Below are 27,207 nucleotides of genomic sequence, written 5' to 3'. Positions count from 1 at the left end.
CTCTTTCTCTCGCTGTCACAGCATCAGGAAGCCAATATCAGTGTGCAATGGAGAGAAGCCTATGGGTTTGCGGGCGATTACTAGACACCTCCACACTGGTAAAGGAGTGTGTGTGATCACTTAGACATGCAGTTAGCTAGCGTTGCTGTTTTTAGGTATGCCAAAGTACTTTAACTTGCATTTCTAGGTTACAGTGAGTTATAGTGTCCACATTAGCAAATCTATTAGAGATGGCTGAACACCTCCACGCTGTTTGATGCAGTTCTGCACCGTTTCAGCAGTTAGCATCATGCTAAATGATGGAGTAAAGGCTTCTCCATTACACATGAGCTACATTAGATCACTAAATATCTGGTCAAATCTTGTAGAATAAATCATTTCTCACCATAGCTCAGTCTAAACGACTGTTTTCTCATCCTATCCACTTATCCACTGAATTAAGCACACCTTTCCCAGAAAACATGGATAAATAACTAGTTTAATAATGTTTTTTCCAGCCTGGATTGAATTGAATCGTACACTTTATTCAGGGATTGGTGAGCTCATCTGTCTTAGCTGTCTGGAATGAAATATCCCAAACACACACAAACACAAGCACACACACACACACAGACATTCTCTGGCTTTGGCTTCCAGACAGCATTATGTTTAAAGGCTGTTCTGTTATTAAAGTCATTTATAATGACAGAAGAGCGCAGGGTTGTTTTTTTCTTTTTGTTACACCCCCCCCCATACCACCACACACAAGCTCCCTGCCTTTAGCTCCTTCATCTTTAGCTGATCTTCTCATTGCTGCTGTGACACAGAGTCCAGTTCTTGCTCACATGATAACCACAGGCCTCACCACAGCCCAAACGTTCTGATTTAGGCCAAACCAGCATTGGTCATTTATAGCGTTCGGTGATCCGGACAGCTAAGGGTATTTCCCAGATACACAAGAGTGGACAAAACCACAGAGAATCTGCAAACGTGGCTTCAGTGATGGAAAATCAGAGTGAGTAGATTAACTCATTCAGAACACTCATTGTCAGTGATGGTAGAAAACTAGTTGTTAGATTTTCTAAATATTCTTATGAAGCTCTTTACATTTTGCCAAAAATAAACAGCAGAAGAAAAAAGAAACAACTGAAGATGGTCACACTTGTGCCAATCAGTGATTTTCCAAATAGTTTGACAAAGAAAATGATTGAAAACCTGATCTTGAAGTAACATGATGTAGCCTTTTCATCCTAAAACAGGAGCTTCAGAATCATGTGGATGCTCCACTGGCTGTAACATGGAGAACTTCACTGAAATTCCATGTAAATCATGTTAAACAGGTGGGAGAAGATAGAGTCTTATTGGTGTAGAGTGGTGAGGTTGTGTGGCTGAGGAATCAAACATCATGGGGAAGGTGGTGGTAGTAGCCACTACGTTACTCCACACCAACCACCAACATAACATTGGATAAAATACTGTGTAGAATATTAGCCAGACTATTCAGATAACTGGTCCCACCCACTGTACATCAACATGCAGCTGGTTTCTTCCTCTGCTAGTTTGTAATTATGTTGGTGGTTAATCTGACATGTAAGACCTTCTGCCCAGCTCCTGAGGCCTGACCAATGAGCAAGCTCACATAACTGTATCTGCCTAGATACCAAGAGAAACATTTGATTGGATCATTTTAATGAACTTAAACTGTGAAATTAGTAATTAAGTTTTCAGATACAAGCATCATTCTACTGAATAAGCATGAATGTCAACTTTCAGTTCTCAAACCTGATTAGATCTCCTCTTCAGAGCCCAGAAGGCCTAAGGGGTTCCCCACTGCATTTATTCATAGATTAGTAATGCGGAAATCAGAAACCATGGAAACTACCCCAGAAAATATTTTATCTACTGGAGACATTTCAGTCATAATAACATAAGCACTGCGTTTGTGAACAGTGTAAAGGACTCACGAGGTAAAGAAACACAAGTATATTAGAAAGGAGCTCATTCAGTGACTCACGCTGGTTTAAAGTCGAGCGTTTGAGTCAAGTAACCCGTTAAGTCCTCCACATCATTTCAAAGGGACAGACATTTCTGCCATGCTTCAGAGTCTCTCTACGGGTAGCATGGATGACTAACGCAGCCCCCTAAACGCAGCGAGGATGAGTGTGATTTAAAAGCTCCTGACAGCTCTCACTTCAGGGATTTCATGCACGTCATCAGCTGCCCTCAGAACGATTTCATGAAACAGACACCTTCTTTAGCTTCAGTAATGAACGTAATGGAAGCTTATGACCAACAGTTTAGAGTTTGTGCTGACTGCATAACTAAATGCAGGAAGAATCTTTGATAAAAGAATCATTTGGAAATAAAATGTATACAGTTTTTCACCAAGTTGATCAACCAAGACATGCTGGGTGTCTAAACGATGCTTCTTCTCATGGAGCTACAAGGCTAATTCAGCAAACAAGCACTGGGAGTCACAAGTAAAAACAAGCAAGCCACACTTTTGCCAGACCACCTTTGCCTGCATAGAATCGTGACCCTTCCTGGTGAGGAACTCAAGCCTTGACCTCAGAGCCTTAGGATGTAGCCCACATATTTACTAGTGTTTAGATGTGAAGGCCCTGGATCTCATGAATATGGCTTGTGACTAATGCTAATGCTGCGACAACAATGCTAACGCTGTGGTAGAGATGCCTGGCGAGGCCAGTGGACAGCATGGCAGTGAAGCTGACACTGTGATAGCAATGCTAATGCTGTGGTACTGTTACTAGCACCATGATAGCGCAACACTAATGCTATAGTAGAGATGCAAATGCACACACACACACACACACACACACACACACACACGCACACAGCTTGTCTAGTATCTGCAGAGAAGGATTTTCATAGAAAAGGACTCCTATTGGCACCAGGCCTAATGCCAGGAGTGGGCTAGAGGGGTATAAAGCCCCCAGCAGTGGAAGAACTGTGTTCTCTGGAATGATGGTTGGTGCTTCATCCAATACTTTGGCGATGAGGTGGGGAGTTGAGGATGAGGTGGGGTGGAAATTAGCCTTGGCACTCCATTTCAAAACAAAAGAAGGTCTTTCTAATTGGCTACATTGGGGGAAAGACGAGGAAGTGTGTGAATATGACTTACAGCTGATGCATCGCTTTAACAGCAGAGAGCGTTCACTAGCAAACGTCATCCAAGGTGTCGAAGAAAGCAGACCTCATTGCATCACTTACTCGTTTACATGTGTTCCCTTTTCCAGAGCAGCTTACATAACCAGTCCTGAAACGAGTAAGCCACAGCTTTATTGTGCTCTGAGATTACAGGCCCTGAAACGAAACCGAGTGTGCCAGCCTAAACGAGGGCATGAAGCCACGTTCTTTCAAGACAGCCACGTCTGACTGCAGCTAGATCAAAGCCAGCAGCCAGATGTGAGCTCCCCTAAAGCGGGAACACAAAGGGTGGGAAGAAGACACAACGGCTCTTGCTGTGTCGTCTTCCCACCCTTTGTGTTCCCGCTTCAGGGGAACACAAAGGGTGGGAAGACGATGCAGTGGCTCTCGCTTTTAACATATTATGTTATTTACCCAAATTGTGCTTCACACTGGAGCTACAAGGTAATGTAGCTAACAAGCTTAGCTACCATCACATGCTATTTGGAAGATCCTACTTTCTTTTTCTAAAGTCAGAATAGGGAGAATGTCACGTTGTTGTTGGAGAACATGAAAAATCAACTAATAAAACATGAACAACTTGAACCGTGCAAGTAGTTAATTTGCTCTGGATAGCGACTGCACTGTTAAAGATAAAGAATTACGCACCACCAATGAAGTTCACCTCTTAGAATTTCCCTCTAGAAATTACGACTTGCTGGGAGTGTTTAAGTTGGAGACTCATATTTACCATAATGTGATAGCACGTGAAAGCAGCATTATATACAGTTATTAGCATAGTGCTAACTGCATTCCTAATTCATTAAACAAACTCTCCTCAAACTGTGTGGAGGTGTTCAGTCATCTCTAATCAACTTGCTTGGTTTTATAAAAAAAAAAACATTAATGGCATTTAGCTGACGCTAAATGAGAGCGACAAGGATTACTCATATTACAGAGGAGGGCCAAGTGTTAGGAGTCTGGCCCAAGGACTCTCATTGGTGTAGCGCAGCATAGTCACCTAGACCAGGAATTGAACCCCAGTCTCCCACATGGTGTGGTAGTTCACTGGCCGGTAGTGGTGTTATCTGGGGCCTGAAACGGAATATTATTAGTATTAAAGCAAAGGTAACAACCGTTATATAATAACCTCAGTATATATTTTTATCATACTACTTTCCAGGTTAAGGAAGGGTGCAAAAGGGTAAAATTTTATTATCTTCCCTTTAAAACTGCTTGCATATGTCCAGGTCCAGGTAGCATATGGAGATTCCTCATGACTTGGACATTTCTCTTCTCTGTTTTGCTGCATCACCACCTGGGCCGGGCTAAAAGATGACCTTCAGGCATTTTCAGTGAAACCTTGAGGTGCCTGGGTGTGATAGAAAAAGACACAAAAGGCACAAAAGCCCACACAGTTTTAATTCATGGAGGGAGAGTCCCCCTCGATGTAGAGCCGAAAAGCCAAATGCTACAAACTATTCATTAAGTTTTTTGTCAGATTTGATCAACAATGTTTTTGAAAAGGTCATTTGACCCTCAGTTTAAGTATTTTGGTCTCTTCCCTATTTCATAGTAATAGGTAACTGGTCTTCTGAGCCTGGAAGTAACTGCCTGGCAGCGTTGCAAAATTGCACCTTATTTTCCATTAAACAATGGCAGTGGCCATCTTTGTTTATTTTGTGCAGAACATCTGGTGCTACAGCAGATACAGCCGTTGATATAGATTACAACCACAGTGATAATAAACATACACTGAGTAGTATAATATGCTCAGTTAGGGGGTGTCACGGTAAATGAAGGAAGAGGAGAATTTCGCTTGCACCATATGACTTATATCCACCACCTTCCAAAGAAGAGGACCTGCGTTTATGGTTGAAGTTGGAGGCAATACATTCAAAACCACCGTTCATACTTCTGCTCTTACCATCCTACATCCACCCAGAGAAATGGCTTGGTTATGAAGCTCTGATAAAGCAGATTCATCAGGTGCTTGTGAAGCTCTTAGGCTATCATCCTTCATGATAGCCTCACAAACATCCTACACATTCACTTCACCAGAGCTTTATAACATTTACATTTATGGCATTTAGCAGACGCTCTTATCCAGAGCGACTTACAAAGTGCTTTGCTATTTACCCAAGAAAAAACCTTAGCTAGTTAGAATAGACTAATAATTCAAAAGAAACCTCTAAGCTTAGACATTACTAAATACAATACAGTAAGGCGACCATAGTACTCTATAACTGACTATCCCCTCCACAAAATGGAGATAGATAGATAAGATAGATAATAGATAGATAGATAAATAGCCTTATGGAATGTTGCTGCTAGCCTTTTTAAGATCAGTGTCCACAGCAGTAGCCTACTTCAGATTGGCTCCACCTTGAATACGATATGACCATAAAGCATTTGATACAAAATGACCGCAAATTCTACTTTTGAAAGTAGGCATGGCAGAATAAGGTGGATAAGGACACTCTCCACAGACTATTCAGTCAGAGCTAGGATGCCTTTCATCAGAGGTAGACAGAGATAGCCCCCTGGAGGGCATTCCTGGGTGTTAGTAAGGGCTGGGTGGTACCAGAGCAGGCAGGTGTGAAGAGAGAGGCAGGGATACCCGTGAGAGACACAGACCCGCCCATAGCTCCACCCATTTTCCACCACCATCTCTCTCTAAAGAGCCCCAGAGAACCCCCCCTAGCCCCAGTGGCTATGGACCTCCTCAGGAAGCACATGTTCCATACCAGAAAGTGGCTAAGCGGCAGGCAAATGCAGACAACCCCAAGCACGCTGAAGGCTGCCACTAGAGGGCACCCTCCAAAATCCAGCACTTTGTAAATATAAGGTTTCTTGCTGAGGTTGGTGCCTCCGGAGAGCCAGTAGAGCAGAGCAAAGAGGATGTACAAGCAGGCCGCCAGGAACAAGTGGACATAGTGGGCCAGGTGGACGGGGGTGGAAGAAAGACAGAGGTCCAGCAGGGCCTGGATAGAGTTCCCCACATGCATATTGATGTTGAAGGCGGATAGAGGGTGCCTCTCAATGGGGTACACCAGCATCCAGTACAGGAGGGTCACGGTGATTGAGAAACTGCCCACCAGGTTATGGAGACACCACTGCAGTCTCAAAGCAGCTGAGAGCAGAGGGGGCAGAGGAAACGGGCCCACAGATCCTGCCCTTGCTACGTATCCTCTGCTGCCCTCTGGTGGAGAAGAGGAGAAGCACACTTTCAGCACTGCTACAAACACAACACACCTTTCCTTCTTCAGTGTCTCTAGAACTCTTGCCTTGCAGACTCACCCTCTGGGTTTGCAGTTCTCTGACTCCTGTAGAACGTTCTAACCTGGATTGCAGCCCAGGCCAGATTACAGAAGGCCAGGAGGTAATACATTCCCATAACACAGTAGACAATGTGGCTGAGGAACAGGAGCCATTTGGGTGATGAGAAGAGCAGAGCAGAGTACAAACACCATGCAAACGTGTAGAGCACCATGAAGAGCCGGTACAGCATCCAGGCCCACGGCGAGATACTCCACTGGAAGTAAAGTGCACTAGATATTAGATTGATACAATATACTGCATGTTAATAAAGATACGGTCAATTGATTTGTACTGTTGATGATCTAAGTGTTAATAAGTACACAAGAACATATTGGGAACAAGGATGTAATAGTCTGTCTGTCTGTCTGTCTGTCTGTCTATCTTTCTATCTATCTATCTATCTATCTATCTATCTATCTATCTATCTGTCTGTCTGTCTGTCTGTCCATCTGTCTATCCATCCATCTATCTCTTTGTCCTTCTATCTATCTATCAGTCTGTCAGTTCGTCCATTTGGCCACCCGTCTGTTCGACTTTCTATGTCTAACTAACCATCCATTCATTCATCATACATTTGTCTGTCTTTCTGTCCATCTTTCTGTTTATCTATCCATCTGTTCAACCATTAATCATGCCATGTGTGTTTGTCCATCCTTTCATCCATCTATATGTCCATCTGTCTGTCAGCAACCATCCCTCCCCAGTCCAGCACCCCTGACCCTCATTTTCATATGTTAATGAAGAACTTCACTAGCTGGATTGACAGCCAATCCCACTAGGTTCAGAACCAAAGCCCTGGGTGGCGTACCTGCGGCTGCAGCAGTAGTTCAGGTCGGCTAAGAGAGAACTTCAGCTTCCTCACAGTCATCTCCTCTCTCAAGCTGTGTGTCCAGACAGATCCCATACTCGCCTCAGTGCCGGTCAGGTCCTGGTCCAGACTCTCACCCTTGTACAAACAGTGTGAGAGCAGCAGTCAGTGGAAAAGTGAGAGGTGTAACAGAGGAATGTTCTCAGGAGTAATCAGGCCTCCGTCCTCCTTCTCTTATTATTTAAAATCTAATTCGTGCAGCAGCTCGTGACTTGACTCAAGTTCAGTCAGACGCCTCTGTTTCTCGCCTGGACTGTGAGGCGTGGGCTGTTAGCGCTAACTCTGTTTGCTAATCTAGTATGAGGACTTTTAAGGGGAACGTCAGGCATGAATACTCAGAGTAAGGTGCTGAATCCATCAAACTTCAGACATCAAGCGAGGGTGATATACTGTATCTGTTCATATCAGGCCTATAACAGAACCCAGACAGTGAAACTGTGAAAAATGAATGTTTAGACTGAAACAAGCTGCCGACTGTTTCAGGGTTCTTCAGCAGCTGTGGGGACTGAATGTGAGCTTTGTTTAGTCGCTCATCATTAAATCAAGAGCATGAGGTTTCTCAAACTGATATAAATCAAAGCTATGAATGCTCAAAAGGGTGATTACTCAGTTATCATTTTTTACATTTCTTCACAGCTAGCACACATTCATGGTGAAGAAGCTGTTAGAAAAGGTTATGATTGTACACTAATGCAGTTAAAGGACTAATCAGATGTGAACAATTTTCTACTCCAGCTCACCTCAGATGTAGTCAGAGCTAGCCAAGACATATTTTGGGGGTTTTTAATATTTAAGGTGTGCTTCATGGGTTTGGTGCTGGAGCTACAAAGCTAACACTGCCAACAAACACTACAAGTCAATAGTCACCCAAATCTTTTCCAAGCCACACACTCCACCAACCTGTCAGCGTGTCAAATTCAATGTTTCTCAGTGTTTATATTAATATCTTTGCAATAATGCATCTCATTGCCAGATCGTGTGTGACTCACATTGGGAGTTTAGAGGCTGTGAAGACGAGTCGAGATACTCATCTCTGCCTCTCATCCTGTCTAACTGGTGGATTTGTGTGTCCGTCATCTGCCTCTCATCTGTAATTGATGGATTTGTGCGTTTGTCTGTGTGTTTGCATGGATGACACTCGTTTTCTACCTCTATGTTTATAATAAATGTAGACAGTAAGCAATTATTAAATATAAAATGACAGCATTATATTAAATCATGACTTAATGACCCAAACTTTCAAAAGATGAGAAAGTGTGTGAGTGAACAATAATGTTTCACATACATAAATAAAGTACATATCAAATTTTCACATTTTATTGTGGAAAATGTTTAAGTTGTGTTATTTTGAAATGCACAGTCATCCATAGCATTTCACATCTTAACCAAAAGAAGTTTGGAAGGTGAAGAAATCAATCTGAACAACATAAATGAAAAATCTGTTTATTTTTACTTAAAACTCAGATTTTTAGAAGCTTCATGAAGTCCATAAACAGCAGATTTTCTTCAGTCTCTCATATTTTTTCAGTTCTTCTTTGAACACAGGTCAGACAAGTTGTGTGTGTGTGTGTTTGTGTGCAACAGCGCTACCAGTGGATGGATAAAAAAAAAACCAAATAGACCAAAGTCAACCTGTAGAGACGTATTTAGATGAGATCAAGTGTTCCTATGTGTTTGAAAAGTTATGTGGGCTACTAGGAAAACTTAGATGTGGCTCAGGTTCGACGTCACATTAATGTTGTTCTCAGGGACTGTCCTCCTGATCAGGCAGAGCATTTTCCTTTTCCTCTATGCTTCATGGTTTAAATATTGTTTATGTTGTTTGACTTTTTTTGCCCAACAATCTGACTTGGGAGACTGAACACCCTGTAAATCAAATCTGTGGGATCACTGAGAGCATTAATACTTATAATCGAGCTGACAGTCCTTTAACATTCCTGTGACTCTCTAATATCAAGGACGTCAGAAGCCTCACTAATTGTTTCACCTTCCATGACATGTACACCTACATTGGTGTAAGTGACGCCTCTGTAGGTTCCACTGATGTTAATCTCCAGCACAGAGCCATTAAAGCAGGTTATCTTCACTGTACCTGTATAGGGAAGATCAACAACAGCGCGGCCTATGGTGATCTTTGCATCCACTGTTCTATTTGGGGGAACTTGGACTGGGAAAGTAAACACTTCACCTTTTTCTACAGAATGGTTCAAAGAATAGAAAGTTTCGAACCCCACTATAAATCTGGAGACACCCTTAATGTCGGCCACCTCTGGAACACCTGCTTTCACCGTCATGCTGAAGGTGGATTCCATTTTGTTGCTCACAGACCAGGAAGACGTGTAGACGATTTTCCTTGTGCTTTCTATTTTGTACTGCTGAAAAATACTGGTTCTGTTTTCAAATTCCATGGATTTGAGGGTCTCACAATCTACTTGAGGAACTGCATTGTGAAGGGTGGGATAAATGACGTTGGTGAGTACAGCGGACTTGATGGTGTTGATGAACATGAACCCTAGGCTGTCGATGTCTGATCCTGCACGTCCGAGAACTCCCACGCAGATGCCAGAGCCGACATCAATTGTGTGCTCTGTTTTCAGGAACATGCTGGTCATCTTCGGAAAGAAGCAGCCATTGGATGTTGTTGTAAACTTGATGGCACCGAGACGTGTTCCATCTCCATTGTCCCACAGTGAAAGGCTGGTGATGCGCTCTCCTGGTTGAAACTTGTATTCAGAACAAATGCCAGAATAGGAGTAAGGGTCTCTAAAAAGTATCGGGTTACATCTTCCAAACTGCATTGACTTGCCATTGGTAAGCCAAATCTTTATGAATTTGATTTGCCATTCTTCCGCACACACTTCTATCTTTTCCAAGGATGCTCCACTGTCAGCACCACTGAAGTTGAATGAGTTCTCTCCATGTCCACCAATAACACAGATGGGTGCAAGATAGGACATGATCAAGCTTTTAAACCCTGAAATAAGCATGTATTAGGATTTACGTTATTCCAGCCACAGTAATATGTAGATTTTAATAAAAAGCATTGGTGTAACTGCCAATGTAATTAGATTGTACTCATTTCTCACTCCCAATAGAAGCACTGTGTAGTTTTATAATAACACCGCAATGGACTGTAGTCCACCTGTTTCTCTGCATACTCAGTAAGCCTCCTTTTACCCTGTTCTTCAATGGCCAAGACTCCACAGGACTGACCACCACAAAGCAGAGATGATTTGGGTGGTAGGTCATTCTCAGCATCCTCAGATACTCCTACCTGGTTGGTCCACCTTGTAGATGTAAAGTAAGAGACAGAAGCTCAGCTATTGCTGCATAGTTTGCATTGGTCATCCCCTAGCCCTTCATAAGTGGTCACAAAATGCTGGACACAGGATGCTGCCTGCAGGACACTGTTGGCTGGATATTTCTGGTTGGTGGACTATTCTCAGTCCAGCATTAAGATCTCCAGCAGCACTGCTGTGTCTGATCCACTCTGATCCACCAGTGTGACACACACTACTAACACACCACCACTGTGTCAGTGTCACTGCAGTGCTGAGAATGACCCACCAACCAAATAATAGCTGCTCTGTGGTGGTCAGTCCGGTGGGGTCCTGACCACTGAAGAACAGGGTGAAAGGAGGCTAACAAAGTATGTAGAGAAACTGATGGACTATAGTTTGTGATTATAGAACTACACAGTGCTCCTATATGGGAAGTGGAGCTGATATCATGGAAAATTGGTATAGAAACACAGATTTAAACACTGTTTTAATGTTATGGCTGTAACGTTAATGATAGTACATGTTAAAGCAATATGTCAACCATACATGGTAATGTTGCTAATAATAAGTAAGAGCCAGTAATCACTTATAAGTAAACATGTAGATATTTGAGCAATGCTAACTGGTGACTCTTTATTTTCATTTTGTTGGTTGCAAGATTAGCAGAACTGACCAAACGCTCTCATCATTATCTGCTGAGTCTATCCAAATAGTCCAAATCGAGAATATCACAGACACTTACCAGATGGAAAGCTGCACGCAGAGAGTGGGCATACAATATCTTCAGGTCTCAGTGTTGGGTAGAATTTGCCAGTTCCTTTATAGATGTCACAGTTGAAGAGTGTGGTAACTGTTAAACTTCCCTAGAGGATGATCTGACATCCTGCTGAAAACTGCTTCATGTAATCTTCATGTAATCTCTGTGAAATAGATATTACTGTTTTTGCTGCCATGGTCATATACACAGCTTAACAACTACCACTATAACAACCACCACCACAACCACAGTTACAACCTCAGTGGTCACAGCAAAGGACCACTGCGCCCAAAGGACGCTGTTGGCGGGATATTTCTGGTTGGTGGACTATTCTCAGTCCAGCAGTGATGCTGAGGTGTTTAAACACTCCAGCAGCACTGCTGTGTCTGATCCACTTACCACGTACCAGTGTGACACACACTCCTAACACACCACCACTGTGTTGTGTGTCTGCTCTGTGGTGGTCAGTCCTGTGGGTGAACAGGTGAACTACAGTCTGCAATTGTAGAACTACAAAGTGTTCCCAACCACAGTCACAATCACCATGACAACAACAACTACACCTTTTCCAAGAGTACTTGGGCGAAGTATAGTGTTGATTATTGTGGTCTTCATACTGGCTTTTGAGTATACTAAAATCTAAGCTGCGTAATAATAAACAAATATTTTAAATTGGGACACTGAGTTTGGCCCACAACCATATCTTCAAAAAAATAAATTCCACTCACTGCATTCTGTAGACTGGTTACACCTTGCTTAACTTTAGGGGAGAGTAAAACTAGTAAAACTAGATAACACTTGTATTGTTTTCCTTTTTAAAGAGTCTTTGGTTCTGTGTTACAACCTGAGGAATGTTACGCCACCAAGACTTTCTTTACTTTATCTCTGAAAATGTACATCGTCTATAAACGTAAAGCATTTTAAGGTATTTAGAATCAAAAAGGAGAGCGACGTCTCTGACAGATCTGCAAACATCAGATAAACCCAGAAGAGGATCTGAGATGACATGAATTTCAGAAGCTTAAAATGTCAAGAAACATTATGAAATATTGGGTTGAATCCGGTGTCACACTTTGTACAGTTCAGTGAAGATAAGCCCAATCTCTTGTACAATTCTAATAAACGTAATTCATTACATGCAGAAAAAGAAACATCTGTAGCATCTCACAGCAGGGCTGATGCTGATCAGCAGACAAAGCTGTAGTAGCCTGTAGCCTGCAGTGCATACTTCTCATAACTGTGCTGGAAGGTGCATTAAGCTCATAGTCGGTGGCGTTTCTGAGGCCTCACTAGAGTCATTTGTGATGTCCTCAAGAGGCTTTGATGTTGTCTTCCTTCTGAGATAAATGATCAGGGTCATTGTGCCAACTGGACATACAAACCCAGCAATCCCAGCAGCCACAGCTATGACCACAGAGAGCAGAAGGTGGACAGGGTTCTTCTCTAAAACAGAGGAGACACAACAGTAAACATCTCCTATTTCAATGACTGACCTAAAAATCCATGAACTTTGTAAGTGGGACATGTACCTAAGGTTGCCCTCATTTTTCCATCAATGCTAATGTGTTCGATTTCGCAGGTAACACTGTGCATGCTCGTGTTACCGAGGCTGAGGAAACTCGTCATCTGGAACGTGCCATCTTTGTGAGGGAGAATGCCGGTGGTTGATGTGCCGTAGTAGATGGGCTTGCCATTGTGGTTCCATTGCACACGGATGGTGTTGGGGTAGAAACCATGGACTAGACACGTGAGGTACTCCCAGCCTTTTTCCCCTCCCATCCGCACTTGCACTGAGGGTTTGACTGCATAGAAGGATTATGAGCAGATTATTCCAAGTCATTTGTGGCATTTCTATTGGTCCATTTTGTCAGTTCAGACCGTGTTGTAAGCATATGAGGATATGGGAGGAGACTGAAGAGACGAGAGAGAACTCAGAGAACTCTGGACTTTTGGACACTTGGAATGAGAGATTAAAGGCCGGGTTAATGGGAGGTGACAGGGTGGTGTGCAAACTTGTCATAGGCATGTAGAGGTACAGTAAGATAGAGCAAGGTAGAGCAGATTACAGTAGGATTAGAGCCATCTGAAAAAATCTGATCTGCTACACTATTGTATTGTAGGCTACACTATTGTGGGCTACGCCCACTTCTGGTTCAAATAACTTAACAGAGACAGATAATGGCATTGTGTTACACCCCTAATAGCTAAAATTGATAGCAGAAATGATTGCTAAGGTATAGCTATGTGATTACTGTTGTTTTCTAGGTGTTCCCTTGGCAGTTGCTAGTGTACTTGAATGACGTTACTCCATTCCACAATCCTTATGTGACAAAATGATTTTGCACTACAACTGTATACATATATATATTATACAAACTTAGGTTTCGTAGTGTAGAGTAAGAACAAGGTATGCGGTACTGACCTGCCCTGGAGAGGGAGTTGTTGGAAAGAGAGAAGACAGTCTGCACTGCAGAGCACACCTTCATCAAGCGCTTCTCCTTTGACTTGATATACTCCACACGCTTCCTCTCCTCTACTAGGAAATGGCCAGCCTCACTGGTAGAGACCATGGTTTCTTTGGCCAGATCGATGTGCATGATGTCTTTGCTGTTGTAGCCATAACGCCAGAAGTGACCCACTTGTCCTTGACTGTTGAATTCACATCCAATAAACTGCTGGTATGCATTTTCATCTGCAGCACAAAAAGGGGAGGCTTTCACTGGACCAAGGGGTCTGAAATCAGACTGGTTTAAGAAACTAGTCTGCAGATAACTAAATAAATCACAAGCTGCTGGATTTGTGCTTGTTTATAATAACATTTTAGATGACCTGGCCTTTAGATATATCCTCAATTAATTAAAATTCCTGTCTCATTTCATGTCCCACAATTGCATGCTTTATTTGCTCTAACATACCTGATTTAACTGTTCATTAGGCCTATAGCACTGAGGAAACTCTGCATTGGGTACATTTATAGACAACCTGCCTCATTTATAAGCTTCAGACATGCTTCATAGTGTGGAATTCATGCAGTTTTTGCAATCCTGTATGCAAATCTGATTTATGGCAATATAGATGTAAAATATATTAAATTCAAACATGTATTTGAAGAATGGCCCAAAAAAACACCAGGTTTCCTGTCATTTTAGAGCATTTCTGTTGGTCCATTAATCATGAAGTTTTGATACAATAAACAGAATAACTGCAAAAATGAAGACAGCAATGATATGTATCCTACATATATTACATAAATATACAATATGATATTTACTTATGTTCACTGCATATATGTTCATACATATGTAAGACAGCGAATGGCAGAGTTCAAAGTGTAGTGTTGAGTATTGTGGTCTCCATACTGACTTCTGTATTTAATATTATCGAAGCTTAGAGATATTTTTTGCATCCTAGCCGATACAAAGTAGCTAAGGATATTTGTGAACAGTGAAGCACTTTTGTAAGTCTTTCTGGGTAAGAGCATCTGCTAAATGCATTAAAAGGTAATGTAAATGTAAATATGTATGTTTCAACCAGTATATGCATTTATGGCCATGGATCAGAATTTTGTTGAGGATTCTGGTAGATTTGCACATTTCAAATTTTACTTTTACTTCTACTACAGTATGTGGGTAAGGACTATATTTTCCCTCAGTTTCTCAGTTTAACTACTCACAGTTAGTGTAATTCTATCTGATTTAAGGTTGCTGGACTGTTTTACTGTTGTTCAGAGCTCTCACTTAACAATTTTAGATAGAAAAAGGTTCCAGAAAGAGAAGAATACAGTCTAACACACTTAAGTTTCCAGTGCTGAGAGATGCAGGATGGACTCAGAAGGTCCACTGCAGCAGTTTCTAGGCTGTGACATTTTATTTAAGGTGGCTTTTGGTGGCTTTTTCTTCCACTATAGCCTTCATTTTAATTACCACAGCATAGAAAAGTAACCCCCCTCTTACTGGAGGATAGTGTAGCCTCAGCCACAGTGAGTCTAACTAGGTAAACAAACCTTAGAAACACATCACAAGCTTGATAAAAGAAGAAAGGCAGTATAATGTACATTCCTTTATACGACATTGTTGAGAATAAGGTTGAAATAATAGCCTACCTGCTCCAAGAGAAGGCTGTACAGTAAGAACACAGACCAACATGAGGAAGAACACTATATCTGACATTTTACACATCGTCACTAGTGGAAAGAGTGAAAGTGAAACTACAAGTGTGGGTTTCATCTACATATACAGCACTCACATGATGTCCGTAAACAGTTCTGCCCTTCATGTTTTTGTCTGCAGACTTGAGACAACGAGAAGGACGCCAAACGAGAACTGAGCTGTGGTCAAGTCAACATGTCTCATTTGTCCTTCATACTGACAATTTTCAGTTATCAGGTTCCTGCTGTTCTTCTGTGGACAGGTAAGGAGCAGAGTAAGTAAGTAGAAGTAGAAGTAGCTACCAAAACCCAACACGAGTAAAAAAAAATAAAGTCGTTAGTCTCCTGGCATGCTGGGTTCCCATGAGGAACTTCAGAGGAGCTTCTGAGTCTATCCAACATCTCTCAGAACTGAAACTGAAGTGTGTTAGACTGTCTATTATATGTAACTCTACATCTAACCCTAATTATTGGGGATTATTGGTCCATTTTGTCAGTTCAGACCGTGTCGTAAGCATATAAGGATATGGGAGGAGACTGAAGAGACGAGAGAGAACTCAGAGAACTCTGGACTTTTGGACACTTGGAATGAGAGATTAAAGGCCGGGTTAATGGGAGGTGACAGGGTGGTGTGCAAACTTGTCATAGGCATGTAGAGGTACAGTAAGATAGAGCAAGGTAGAGCAGATTACAGTAGGATTAGAGCCATCTGAAAAAATCTGATCTGCTACACTATTGTATTGTAGGCTACACTATCCATACCATTTTAGTGTTAGGTTTAGGCTTAGATTTAAGGTTAGGTTACAGTTAGGTTAAGGGTTTATGCATGGGTAAGGTTAGTGTAAGGGTTAAGGTTAGGGTTAGGGTTGGGTGTAGGGTTACATTCAATGTTAGTTAAAAAAGGTGAGCATCTACAAGGGATTTACAATGGACCATTCATGTAAAGTGATATCTAGATTTTATAGGTTTGTATTACAGTGATGTTTCGTGAAATTATCAGTTTTTTTTTCCTGAAACTGAGACTTTCATTCCTGACATTTGTCATTTTACAGCACCTTAAAACATTCTGCAGATGAACTCTGCTTCTTCCTAGTGGCTAAAGCATGTAATACAACAGTGACTATTGTTAATGCATTGATGTAATGTATTTGCTTATTTATACCTTTATAAGTTTGGAATCAGTGTTTAAACATGTTGACATTTTCATGTAATAAATGTAAGAAATGATTAATAAAATAAATCCAATTTGGTTGCATATAAATGTATAGAATGATTTTCTATATGTCTATCTGCTCTGGGTTGTTGTAATGGCCCAGTGGTTAGAGATATATTGGTTATTAATCACAGGGTTGTGGGTTTGAGTGGATACATAAGACTGGTAAGGTGCCGCTGTTATGCCCTTGAGCAAGGTTCTTAACCCTCACTGCTCCAGGGGTGTCATAGCATTACTGTACATGTATATAAGTGTAATGACAATAAAGGTACTTAAGTATGGAGGTTAATCCCTTAAACAGCTTATGGACCGCCAGCGGGCATCAGAGAATAGTTCCACCAGTTTGTACAGAAGTCTCTGTAGTTACTGAATAATATGCCTTGGAGTGTTGAGGGGTTAAATAAAGTTGTGAGGAATCAGATAATCTGAAAAATGGAAGGTTAGCCATGTCCAGAATGATGAGCAGAGCAGCAGATGAAACTGTAGAACATCCTGAATGCAGTTCTCATAATTAATATCCAGAATAAAAATCTTATAAATGAGACAATGAGTCTTATTTTTGGGAAATAATTTTAGATTTTTCAGATAAACATCCATTTAATGAATGGTCTAGAAGGATTTTGAGAACTGCTGGTTCTGGCATTCAGAACTTCACCTTCTACAAGGTTTCTCTTCACAATCTTACAAACAATGTTAATTAATTTATGAATGTAAATCCTGTACATAAATGAACACTTTCTACATGTGTTTTTATGTTTTACTTGATTTTTGTGTCATTCTGCAGATTACCAGACTGTGAATATCCAGGCCTACACTCGGATAAGAAGCAATGGCTCTGTAGACCAGGGCGTGGTGGTTTTGGTGAACGATGCCACATTCGCGTACTTTGACAACGAAAAAAAGACATTTGTCCTACGTCCCAGTGCGACCACAGGCTTCTCCGTGCTGGAGGACAATGATCGCTCTTTCTGCATGTATGAAGTTCTGCACGGTTTTTATCGGCAGAAGGATTATCTGTCAAAGCTCAGAGAGCAAACAGGGGCTGCCAGACCTCCTTTGGGTAATCAGATTCTCACTTCACAGCTGAAACAGTTAGACTAGACCTTGTCTTGGTCTTTGTTTAATGGTTGTCGGGTCATATTTGAACCAACCTTTTTGATTTCGCTCAGAGGTCAAGAGTCGGTAAACCCCAAACTATGTAACTGGATATAGCTAGGTGGATGGATGGAATGATGGATGGATAGATAAATGTTTTCATTCACTGTCAAAATTCCACCTAAACATTTTTGTCTGTTCCGCAGTTCGGCCTTCAGTCAATGTGTACCCCCAGTTCCCCGTGGCAGAAGGCCAAACTAACGTTCTTTACTGCTATGCCACTGGGTTCTACCCTGGAGACATAGAAATCACTTTCACCCTCAATGGTCACCCATCTGTTGAGGAAGGAGTAAGGTCTGACCTGATGTACAGTAATGACTGGACATACAGAGTCTACAAGTATATAGCCATTACTCCACACCCTGGTGAGGAATATGCTTGTGAGGTGAAGCACAGCAGCCTGGCCCAGCCCAAGATGTTCCTGTGGAGTGAGTCCATGTTTAATGTTTAATCATTTACTGAACATTTGCTTGTAAGGAAAAAGATACATGAATGCCAAAGTAATGAGAATCTAAATCACCAAACTATCTAACTATCTCTTTCCTTTTTGAAGGGCCTGAATTTCCTGCATTCACACCAGACTCCTCCTGGGTTTTTGGACTGATACCTGGCCTTGTTTGTGGGATCATTGTTTCTGGAGTGATTTTCAGAAGGAAGTTCAAATTCCAGCCTTAATGTTTGGAAGAGAATGGTGTTTTTTCCTTTAATAGCTCTATTTGTCTGTTCGTTTCTCATGTTTTAAGAGACTGTCCATGTCCCATACACTCCTGCATGTTCTCTTCTGAGATCTTCTGGCACTAGTGTTTTGGAAGTCCCTCTCCAACTATGCTTATACTACAGCTGATTATGTTCATCTTCTCACAATTATTTTATCCTCTTTCTCTTTCCTAATGTTACCCCATTTTAAGGTATAAACAAGTTAAATGTGCCTTCAAAGGTATGGTGTAGTCTTAAGGATAAATTGATCAATTTATCAAACATTCAGGGGTTTTGTATAGTAATGAAAAGAATTTACAGAATTGCTTCATGTCAGCACTTGGATTTACTTATGAGGGTATCATTCCAAGTGACAATATTTCTACACTAATCTGTATAGTTTAGCACATTTGTCCTACATACGTCCCCTCTCCTCCCCTCTGAGGTGCACTTATTACATTTTTTTATTAATAATTAATCAAAAATATGTTTATACTTTTATTAATAATTTTCCTTCCCAATTTTAAATTATCCAACTAATTGCCCAACCCACTGGCACTCTCCCCTTATCACAAGTAATGCTTCAGACACCGCCTCTTTTTGAACTGTCGGTGATGCAGCGTCACCAGGCAACCAACTCGCTCAGAGGAAAGCGCTGGGCACCTAGCTCTGATGCACTGGCTAGCAGAAGCCTGTGTCAGCCAACATCACACAGAGGTGACGTAAGAAGAGGAGGCCATCTACCCACACTGAGAGCAAGGCCAATTGCGCTGTCTTAGGCTCCGTCTGCTGATGGCAGGAAGCGAGTCTTAGGATTTGAACCAGTGATCCACACGCATAGAAAAGAGATCTTACAGTTTTATATGGGACTAATTTACATGCAAATCATGAAGATTTTGTAGCAGTATCCTGTTTAGAGTGACCTCTTCCTATCCTGAGCCTTTTTGTGACTTTCCCAGTACGTTCCTGTACGTTTGCAGATAGGATCTAATTTGAAACTTTATATGAATGCAGTTTTGTGTTGTCCAGTCGAGGTGCTTATGTTGACTGAAATACATCAAATACACCAGTGAACCTTCCATGTTGTCAACAGCAAAGGTGCTAAACATGTGGCTTATTTTGTGGCAGTGGGCAGTGACTGTGGAACTGCTGCATCTATTTTAAATTGAAGGTGATTGCAGAAGAGCACAGTGGTAGACCAACTAAAAGACACTGCAGCTAAACAGCAAATTCAGATCTGGCAACAGCAAAAAGTTACTGACACCAGCAACAAGCCATGCCTGAACTGGTATTTCTGATGTCCATCTCCAAACCAAGTGTACACAAAACCACTGGAGGCCAGTGATGCTTGATTCAATTGTTGCTCTGCATTCAGCATTTGAACCGCAGAGAGGTTGTCCAGTGGACTATGACACAGTCAGCATGATCAGTGGATTGCTGCTAGCCATTGGCAGCCGAGGGTCAGAGCGTGTGGAACTCAACTGTACTCTTGAGTTTGTTTGACTTAATCAACTTCCCAAATTTCTGTAGTAAGTTATGTTTACTTAATTATTTCACCATGAAGGTCAGTAAGGTTTTACAGCCAGCTGAGTATTGCTAAGCAAAGTTGCACGTTGTCACCTAAGCTAATAAGGTGTTTGTAGGGTAGTATTGCTAATCAGAGCTAAAATGACTGTTGTTTGAATTCAGAGTGAACATTGGTTAGATTCATGGAGCCATATTCTAAACGTTTAATACACACCACATCTGTGTTTGAAGGAAGAGGAAGATATGTTATTATGATTATGATGAAAGAAATGGACGGAAGTGGGTTTCCTGTGACTTTATGCTCTCTTTCCTGATGCTGTGAACTGATTAAGACGAGTATCTCAGTGCTTTTGTTTTACCTCGCGACTGTGAAATGGAGATCATCCTAATCATGCTGATCTGGACTGTTTTCCACCAGTTTCAGGAAGTTCAATCTCAAAGTGAGTATTTCTAATAGTTCACTTTTTGAGCATTGCTTTTTGCTTTAAACAGGGCACAGTTTAACCTGTGAGGATAAGCTTCTAGTATTAAAATATGAGGAACCTTGAGGAACTTTTAGGGGTCTTCAATTTGAAGCTGTGGAAGAACCTTCAAGGAACCTTTTTTCTTCTAAAAAAACTTTTCTTAAAGGTTCCTCAAAGCTCCTTACGAGGTTCCTCCACAGCTTCAAATTGAAGAACCGTCAAAAGTTCATTAACAGAACTTTTAACAGTGCAGGAACAAATCAGTACTGGGTTTTGATTGCAGCTTTGGTGACACCTCCAGCGATTTCAGTATGTCTGTTTTATGGCTGATATCTCTCTGGCATGTTATGCCTACTTGCACACCAGTGGTTTGATACATTAGTTTGACTGGGGTGAAAGCTGGGGTGAAATCTTGAAATAGTTGAAAAATGAGACTATTAAGGAGAATACGTTCCCAGTGTGACCAAATCAGATCCCATTTTACTTTCCCATGTAAAAACCACACCAATGTCTACATAATTCCCATTTTACTTCCTGTAAATAGTGTTTCTCATCAAAACTGTCCTGCTCTGGATACTGTGAACAGTTCAGAGGAGTGGTGGGGGTTCTAAGATGGAACAATAGATGGTTCTCGTATTCCCATAGAGGCTCTAACAGAAAATGTGACTATTTAAACTGCAAGGGAACAAACTCTGTAATACTGCTCTCATCTAGCCTGATGGAATTTGATCACATTAAAAAACACTTTAATGTATTTAATGTGCACAAGATCCAACTCTGTCCACCTCAAGTGTCCAAGACAAGTGAAATCTGAACGTGAGCCGATCACCAAAAACAAATGTTAATGCCAGGTATAAACAGGCTCTATACATATTTTGCAGTGCCTTCAGCTGTTCCACACATTTGACACGGCACACAAAAAAGTCGAAATATTCTGTACATGATGTTTTAAACAAAAGAGGGAAATGGAAAAGAAACATCAGATTATTGTGTGCATGTAAACATTGCTAGTGTCTGCTTGAATCAACTCACAGTTTCTACCGTGTTTACTCAGTTCTATACTGTGTTCCTTTGCAGATCAGAAACCGATAATCAGCATTGTTCATTATGATCAACTTGAAGAGTTCAGAGTTGTTTGTGAACTGCCGCTGGCAGTGTCAGAAAGGGCTGATTTTAGATGTCACATCTACACTGGAAACCTGCAGTTCCTAAAGGGAGAATCTCAAAGGTTGAACTCTGGGAGGTTAGCCTGTAGATTTACAGCACCCAAAAAGTCCCTGTTCAGTCATCTGCAGTCAGCGAGGAGCAGAGAAGTGAGCTGTGATTATTCACTTAAGTCTGACACGTCCATCCGCTCTCCAATGAGTGACAAATATGATTTATCAGGTAAAGCTTTCATAAGTTCATGGCTGGTATTGATCATGTGCACTTTATACTTTATAGTGTATCACTTTATCACTTTATCAAGTAGTATTGTGTTTATTTAATGTTCAACTTTGTCTCTATTTTGTTAGATTTGCTTCCTGTACCAACACTGCCTTCTACACCAGAAGAGAAATCTACTGCAGGTTAGCTTATTCCTGCAGATTTCACAGTGTAGAACCAGTAAAATATCAGAAATGTGTCAAATATAATGTAATCTTACGCAGCCTCTACAAATGACTACAAAAGGCCCAAAAACTAGTAAATGACCTTTGAGTGATCACCACAGCATTCAGCCAACATGCAGCCACACTCAGCAGCAGAAGAAATAGTAACTTGCTCCTGCAGCCTTCAACACTTCAATCATCAATTCAATTAAATTTTATTTATATAAATATTATATATAAATAAATATTTTTACAACAAATGTTGTCACAAAGTGGCTTTTTAGAGATCCGGGTCCAAGCCTTTTTGAACAAGCTAGTGACAAATATGATTTATCAGGTAATGCTTTCATAAATTTTTACTTTATACTTTATAGTGTATCACTTTATCACTTTATCAAGTAGTATTGTGTTTATTTAATGTTCAACTTTGTCTCTATTTTGTTAGATTTGCTTCCTGTACCAACACTGCCTTCTACACCAGAAGAGAAATCTACTGCAGGTTAGCTTATTCCTGCAGATTTCACAGTATAAAACCAGTAAAATATCAGAAATGTATCAAGAAAAAACTCCCTCGGGTCGAGAGGAAGAAACCTTGAGAGGAACCAAGACTCAAAAGGGGAACCCATCCTCATCAGGTTGACACCAGATCATAATAAAAATCTAAACAGGAATAAACACAATAAAATTAAACTGAATTAAGGAAAAAAAGAGATAAATGTGGCGTCAAGTCTTACAAGATGAAAACTTGAGTGAGAATGATAAAGTCCTGCAGTGAGGCGAGGATGAATCAATGCAAGGCCCCAGCGCAGGGCAGCGGGCAGGAGGGTAGTGAAGAGCCAGGTCAGGCGGAAACCAGGCATCTCAATACATGTGAAAGAGAGAGAGGAAACAGAAAGGAGGGAAAAACACAAGCGGGTTAGGAGGAGCGCAGGGAAATGTTGTGGGGTGGTGGGGGGGGGTCGTTGTGGTAATATAGCGTGATAGGATCCAATAAATTGAGCAGGGGGCAGCTCAGCACATAAGGGAGAGAAAAGAAAGGAGAAAATGAGGATGCGTTTAGGAGATTATTATAGTCAGATTTGACTACGGCCTGTAAAGGAACTAGATTAGAGAGACTGCAGTACTGATCAGGAACCTGTGAACAGAGAGCAGTACAGTCCAAACATAGTTAGTAATAGACTCCAGAAAGCTACAACACTATACAGATTACAAGTAAACACACAGGGGAAGGTAGTTTGGGGAGAGTGACTACACACAGATGATGAGTGAAGGGTGAGGAAGACACCCTTACCCAGTTATGAGTTACCCACTGTATATTACTGACCCGGCACAGCTGACTCAGTTACTGGACTTGTTGAGAAACATCAATATGAGAGAAATGATTCAATCCAACATCAGTGCAGTTTATTTTATTTTGCTGTTTTTAAGATCGCATGGGCCAATCACTGTCCATTTACCAATGACCACTGAATAAACTCAAATGTTGGAAGTTGATTGAAGATCTGTAAAATGATCACAAATGTTCACCTAACTCAAAATAATTGAGTAATCTGTGGGATGTATCCAGATTTATTCACAACAGACTTCATTTGATTGTGACTAATCAGCTTTTAGAATTACAGTATATTTATATAATTGTATGTGATATTTCAAGGGAAGTGTGTTTTAAGGGTTGTAAGGGAATTACTGTAGTAGCTGTTATTAATACACTTTGCACAAAATGTACAAATGTACAAAAGTGGAAAAATAAATATGTAAGAAGTAAATTAAATTACAATGAACTACATGTTAACTAAATATAATGCATATATATTTAAAAGTGTAATCAAAGCATTTGATGAATTAGATAATTAGATACATCTCAGTATGTTTTAAATGTAATAAGTGCAGTTTTTTCACTGTGCACTATGTCTCTGTGCTGTCTTCTACACAGTTGTGTCAACTGAAGCAGGTTTACCTGCAGGTTCCAATGTACCTTCTGTGGCCAAAACACACAGCGCTCCTAGTGAGTTAATGCTTTTATTATTTATGTATTTATTTATTTATTATAGTCTTTTTGGTGTCAACTTGAATGGCCAACATTAAGAAATAAAATCCTACACATGTACTAGCTGTGACAGAAAAGGAATTTATATTGAGTCTTTTTGGAGCGTTTGATCTATAACAATGATATATTGTCACAGTAATTATTTATAGTATCTATTATGAATTACATGTTAATATATTTTTTATTAATAATGTTTCATTTGAAAGATGCTGTTACTGAAACCTACTGACATTGCTGGCTATCTTTTGTGTAAAATGATCACATTATCACATTAGATCATTCATATAATTCATACCTGTTATGATCTCTCTCCCCCCATTTAGCTGTAGGGACCCAAGTTACCCATCACCATCAGAATGCAGATCCCCCCAAAAGTGAGCCATTAAATATAACTTTACACACACACACACACACAAATACATACATACATAAATACATGCATATATTACACACTATATATATATATATATATATATATATATATATATATATATATATATATATATATATATTATACATACATTATTTTTCAGGAAGGTTGCTGCTAGCATTGCTATCAGTCATCACTACTGCTGTGCTATTGGCTGGAGTGATGATCATGTGGGTCTGTAGGATTACTGGTAATTCCATCATTTAATCTACATTCATACAGTAATCAAGTATAAATCAAAAGATGAGTTCCTCTCTTTTGGATCAACAAACACACTGTAAAGCCTGCTTATAAAACCACATCTCCAAAAATGTATAATAATTAATGAAAATTACGTTTTCTGAAAATAAGGTCAGGGTTAGGACTAGGGCCAGAGAAAAGGTTAGGATTAGCTTTAGGGTTGAGGTTAAGGTTAGGGTTAGGATTAAAGCCAATGTGACAGTAGGATTAGGTTTTGGGTTATAGTTAAATTAGGGTTGGGATTAGGGTTAGGGTTAGGGTCAGGATTAAAGCCAGGATTGGGGTTAGGATTAGGTTTGGGGTTGAGGTTAAAGTTAGGGTTAGGATCAGAATCAGGGCCAGGGTGAGAATGAAGTTTAGGTTTTGGGTTGAAGTACTACTTCATGTAACAAACCAATAATGTCAGTAATACATAAACACCACATCCTCTTGATATTTGCTTCAGTGTCCTCAGAAGCGTCATCGCTACTACTTTACTCATTTACATTTGCATTTACATTTATGGCATTTAGCAGACGCTCTTATCCAGAGCGACTTACAAGGTTACTCGTATAACTCATTTATTGATTGATAGGTTGCTGAGTTTATTAATTTACAAATAAATATATTTAAAAGTATCACTATCACTTCTTTCACTTCAATACAGCAGTGATGAATATGTTGAGTGAATGTGTTGACCATCTGTTTTGTCCAGAATGTGTCATTGCAGATGATGAAGAGTCGGTTTACACAGCAGTGATCTACACCCTGTCCACCCAGGAGCAGCTCTCAGAATAAGGAGGAATAATTACAGTGGAATGCAATAATTATTAATGAAGTCTGTGGAGATTTAATAATCACATGTTAAGTTTGCAGCTGCACAATCATGTGTTTACTGTGTGTTTTACATCAGTGTACATCCATAAAACAAGGCTTCTGGAAAGTTGCTTAATGTCTGAGAGCTTGTCTTGTAAAAACTACACCATGTGTTTAAGTTATGGGACATTTTCTAAAAGCACAGTTGTTGCACTCTGGTATACTAATAGGCTGCTCACACCTACACCACAGTGTCTTTCAAAGCCAGACCAGGAGGTGTGTTGTTCAGAGTTATAAACGTATGGTATATTTTTAGGTGACCTCAGTGGCAGGAGATGACCTGATGGCTAACGCTATCAAAGTCAGTCTGTAAAATACTGTTTTATACAAGTTCGAACTTTCAGCACTGTTTTAGGTTTTGCAATTCGTCTTACGGAATAAAAAAATATGTCTAAAAGTACAGAAAAAAAAGTTTTGAGGAAGTACTGTAATACATTACAATAAACTACATACTTAATACTACCTAATTCTTTTTTTTTCTTTAAATAGTAAATCTATACATGTATTGCATTAGTTTACATTAGAAACAATGTTTAAAATGTTAAAATACATGCAAAGAAACCTGCATCCCCATCTGTGTTCATCACATTTTCAGTTGCTTAAAATTCAATAACGCTTCCTAACAGTACTACAGTTCCTATCAGTACTTTTAACTTTTTTTAGAAATTTTTTTTTCTAAAGTTTTTTTTATTAAATGTGCTACAATTCTTTTTGCTAATAAATAACAATGAGATTTCTTCAAACTTGCCCTGTTTTACTTATGTTTGCCTACTTATGTACATGCCCATATGCTATAAGGTGTATTTTCATAGCCACTATACTGCACATTGCATACAGTCTGTTGTTTAGGTAAACCAGCTTTACCAGCTTGTGCAATTATCCTAAGCTACTGGTTTCAGACTTGATTAAAAAGAATCTTTTATTTATAATCACGATAGTCAAGGTCAAAAGGTCAAATATAAACATTGCAGTGACTTATTTAACATTATTTCTCACAATACCAAGAGTGACATTGTCACCTTTCTGTATGCGCAACTAAGAACTTGGGATTTGAATGAATTGGTTTTGCGTTATAGCATGTGTCTGTAATAACTGTATTAGAGATTAATAATCCTGAAGCACATATGTAACTACTGGTGATGTATCAACGGTTACAATTTCTGTACAGTAGTATCTCAATAGCTGTATTCCTGCTTATGTGGTTATGCCTGTGTAATACTATGAGATTAGTTGTGTTATTGTGATCCTGTCACAGACAAACGATTGGTGTAAAGCTCAAACCAAACCATTTCACATTGTGTATGAATCTGTTAGTTTGTTAGTTAGTTCTAAAAAATTTTTTGGTTTTTATTGTTCAATAAAACCTTTTACAGAAATGCAAACTTACGCAAATGCATAGTATTTTAATGTATATTTATACTTTTTATGTAAATGATCAAAATAAATGATCTGGGAAGTCCCTGAGCATGTTTTTCTGGTTGCGACCAGTTG

The 27,207-nt window shown here is 40.1% G+C and overlaps 5 protein-coding genes across 6 annotated transcripts; 2 read left to right on the top strand and 3 right to left on the bottom strand.

Moving 5' to 3' along the window:
* Nucleotides 1-4,721: 4,721 nt before the first annotated feature.
* Nucleotides 4,722-7,640, bottom strand: LOC140543183 (uncharacterized). Its single transcript, XM_072666214.1, has 3 exons — nucleotides 7,256-7,640; nucleotides 6,427-6,661; nucleotides 4,722-6,328 (listed from the first exon to the last, which is right to left on the bottom strand). The coding sequence occupies exons 1-3, from the start codon at nucleotides 7,349-7,351 to the stop codon at nucleotides 5,646-5,648; spliced, it is 1,014 nt and encodes a 337-aa protein (XP_072522315.1). The 5' UTR covers nucleotides 7,352-7,640; the 3' UTR covers nucleotides 4,722-5,645.
* Nucleotides 7,641-8,761: 1,121 nt separating this feature from the next.
* On the bottom strand, nucleotides 8,762-11,419 carry LOC140542763 (aerolysin-like protein). The gene is made up of 2 exons (XM_072665689.1): nucleotides 11,339-11,419; nucleotides 8,762-10,289 (listed from the first exon to the last, which is right to left on the bottom strand). Exon 2 carries the CDS (start codon nucleotides 10,270-10,272, stop codon nucleotides 9,244-9,246), a length of 1,029 nt encoding a protein of 342 aa, XP_072521790.1. The 5' UTR covers nucleotides 10,273-10,289; nucleotides 11,339-11,419; the 3' UTR covers nucleotides 8,762-9,243.
* A 1,148-nt stretch (nucleotides 11,420-12,567) lies between these two features.
* Nucleotides 12,568-15,531, bottom strand: LOC140542764 (hereditary hemochromatosis protein homolog). Its single transcript, XM_072665690.1, has 4 exons — nucleotides 15,456-15,531; nucleotides 13,776-14,045; nucleotides 12,883-13,155; nucleotides 12,568-12,796 (listed from the first exon to the last, which is right to left on the bottom strand). Exons 1-4 carry the CDS (start codon nucleotides 15,529-15,531, stop codon nucleotides 12,585-12,587), a joined length of 831 nt encoding a protein of 276 aa, XP_072521791.1. The 3' UTR covers nucleotides 12,568-12,584.
* A 118-nt stretch (nucleotides 15,532-15,649) lies between these two features.
* On the top strand, nucleotides 15,650-18,796 carry LOC140542885 (uncharacterized). Its single transcript, XM_072665839.1, has 4 exons — nucleotides 15,650-15,763; nucleotides 17,498-17,773; nucleotides 18,015-18,296; nucleotides 18,422-18,796. Exons 1-4 carry the CDS (start codon nucleotides 15,697-15,699, stop codon nucleotides 18,541-18,543), a joined length of 747 nt encoding a protein of 248 aa, XP_072521940.1. The 5' UTR covers nucleotides 15,650-15,696; the 3' UTR covers nucleotides 18,544-18,796.
* A 51-nt stretch (nucleotides 18,797-18,847) lies between these two features.
* On the top strand, nucleotides 18,848-26,996 carry LOC140542884 (uncharacterized). Of its 2 annotated transcripts, XM_072665837.1 has the most exons (8): nucleotides 18,848-20,531; nucleotides 21,633-21,941; nucleotides 22,070-22,123; nucleotides 22,590-22,643; nucleotides 24,078-24,149; nucleotides 24,515-24,565; nucleotides 24,725-24,811; nucleotides 25,556-26,996. In XM_072665837.1, the coding sequence occupies exons 1-8, from the start codon at nucleotides 20,465-20,467 to the stop codon at nucleotides 25,636-25,638; spliced, it is 777 nt and encodes a 258-aa protein (XP_072521938.1). In that variant the 5' UTR covers nucleotides 18,848-20,464; the 3' UTR covers nucleotides 25,639-26,996. The 2 variants fall into 2 exon arrangements, with proteins under 2 accessions (XP_072521938.1, XP_072521939.1); XM_072665838.1 differs by lacking the exon at nucleotides 24,725-24,811.
* The last annotated feature ends 211 nt before the right edge of the window (nucleotides 26,997-27,207 follow it).

The sequence above is a fragment of the Salminus brasiliensis genome, chromosome 21 (assembly GCF_030463535.1).
Source record: "Salminus brasiliensis chromosome 21, fSalBra1.hap2, whole genome shotgun sequence".
NCBI lineage: Eukaryota > Metazoa > Chordata > Actinopteri > Characiformes > Bryconidae > Salminus > Salminus brasiliensis.
The sequence above is the reverse complement of the archived record's forward strand: the minus strand, read 5'-3'. Positions and strand labels throughout refer to the sequence as shown.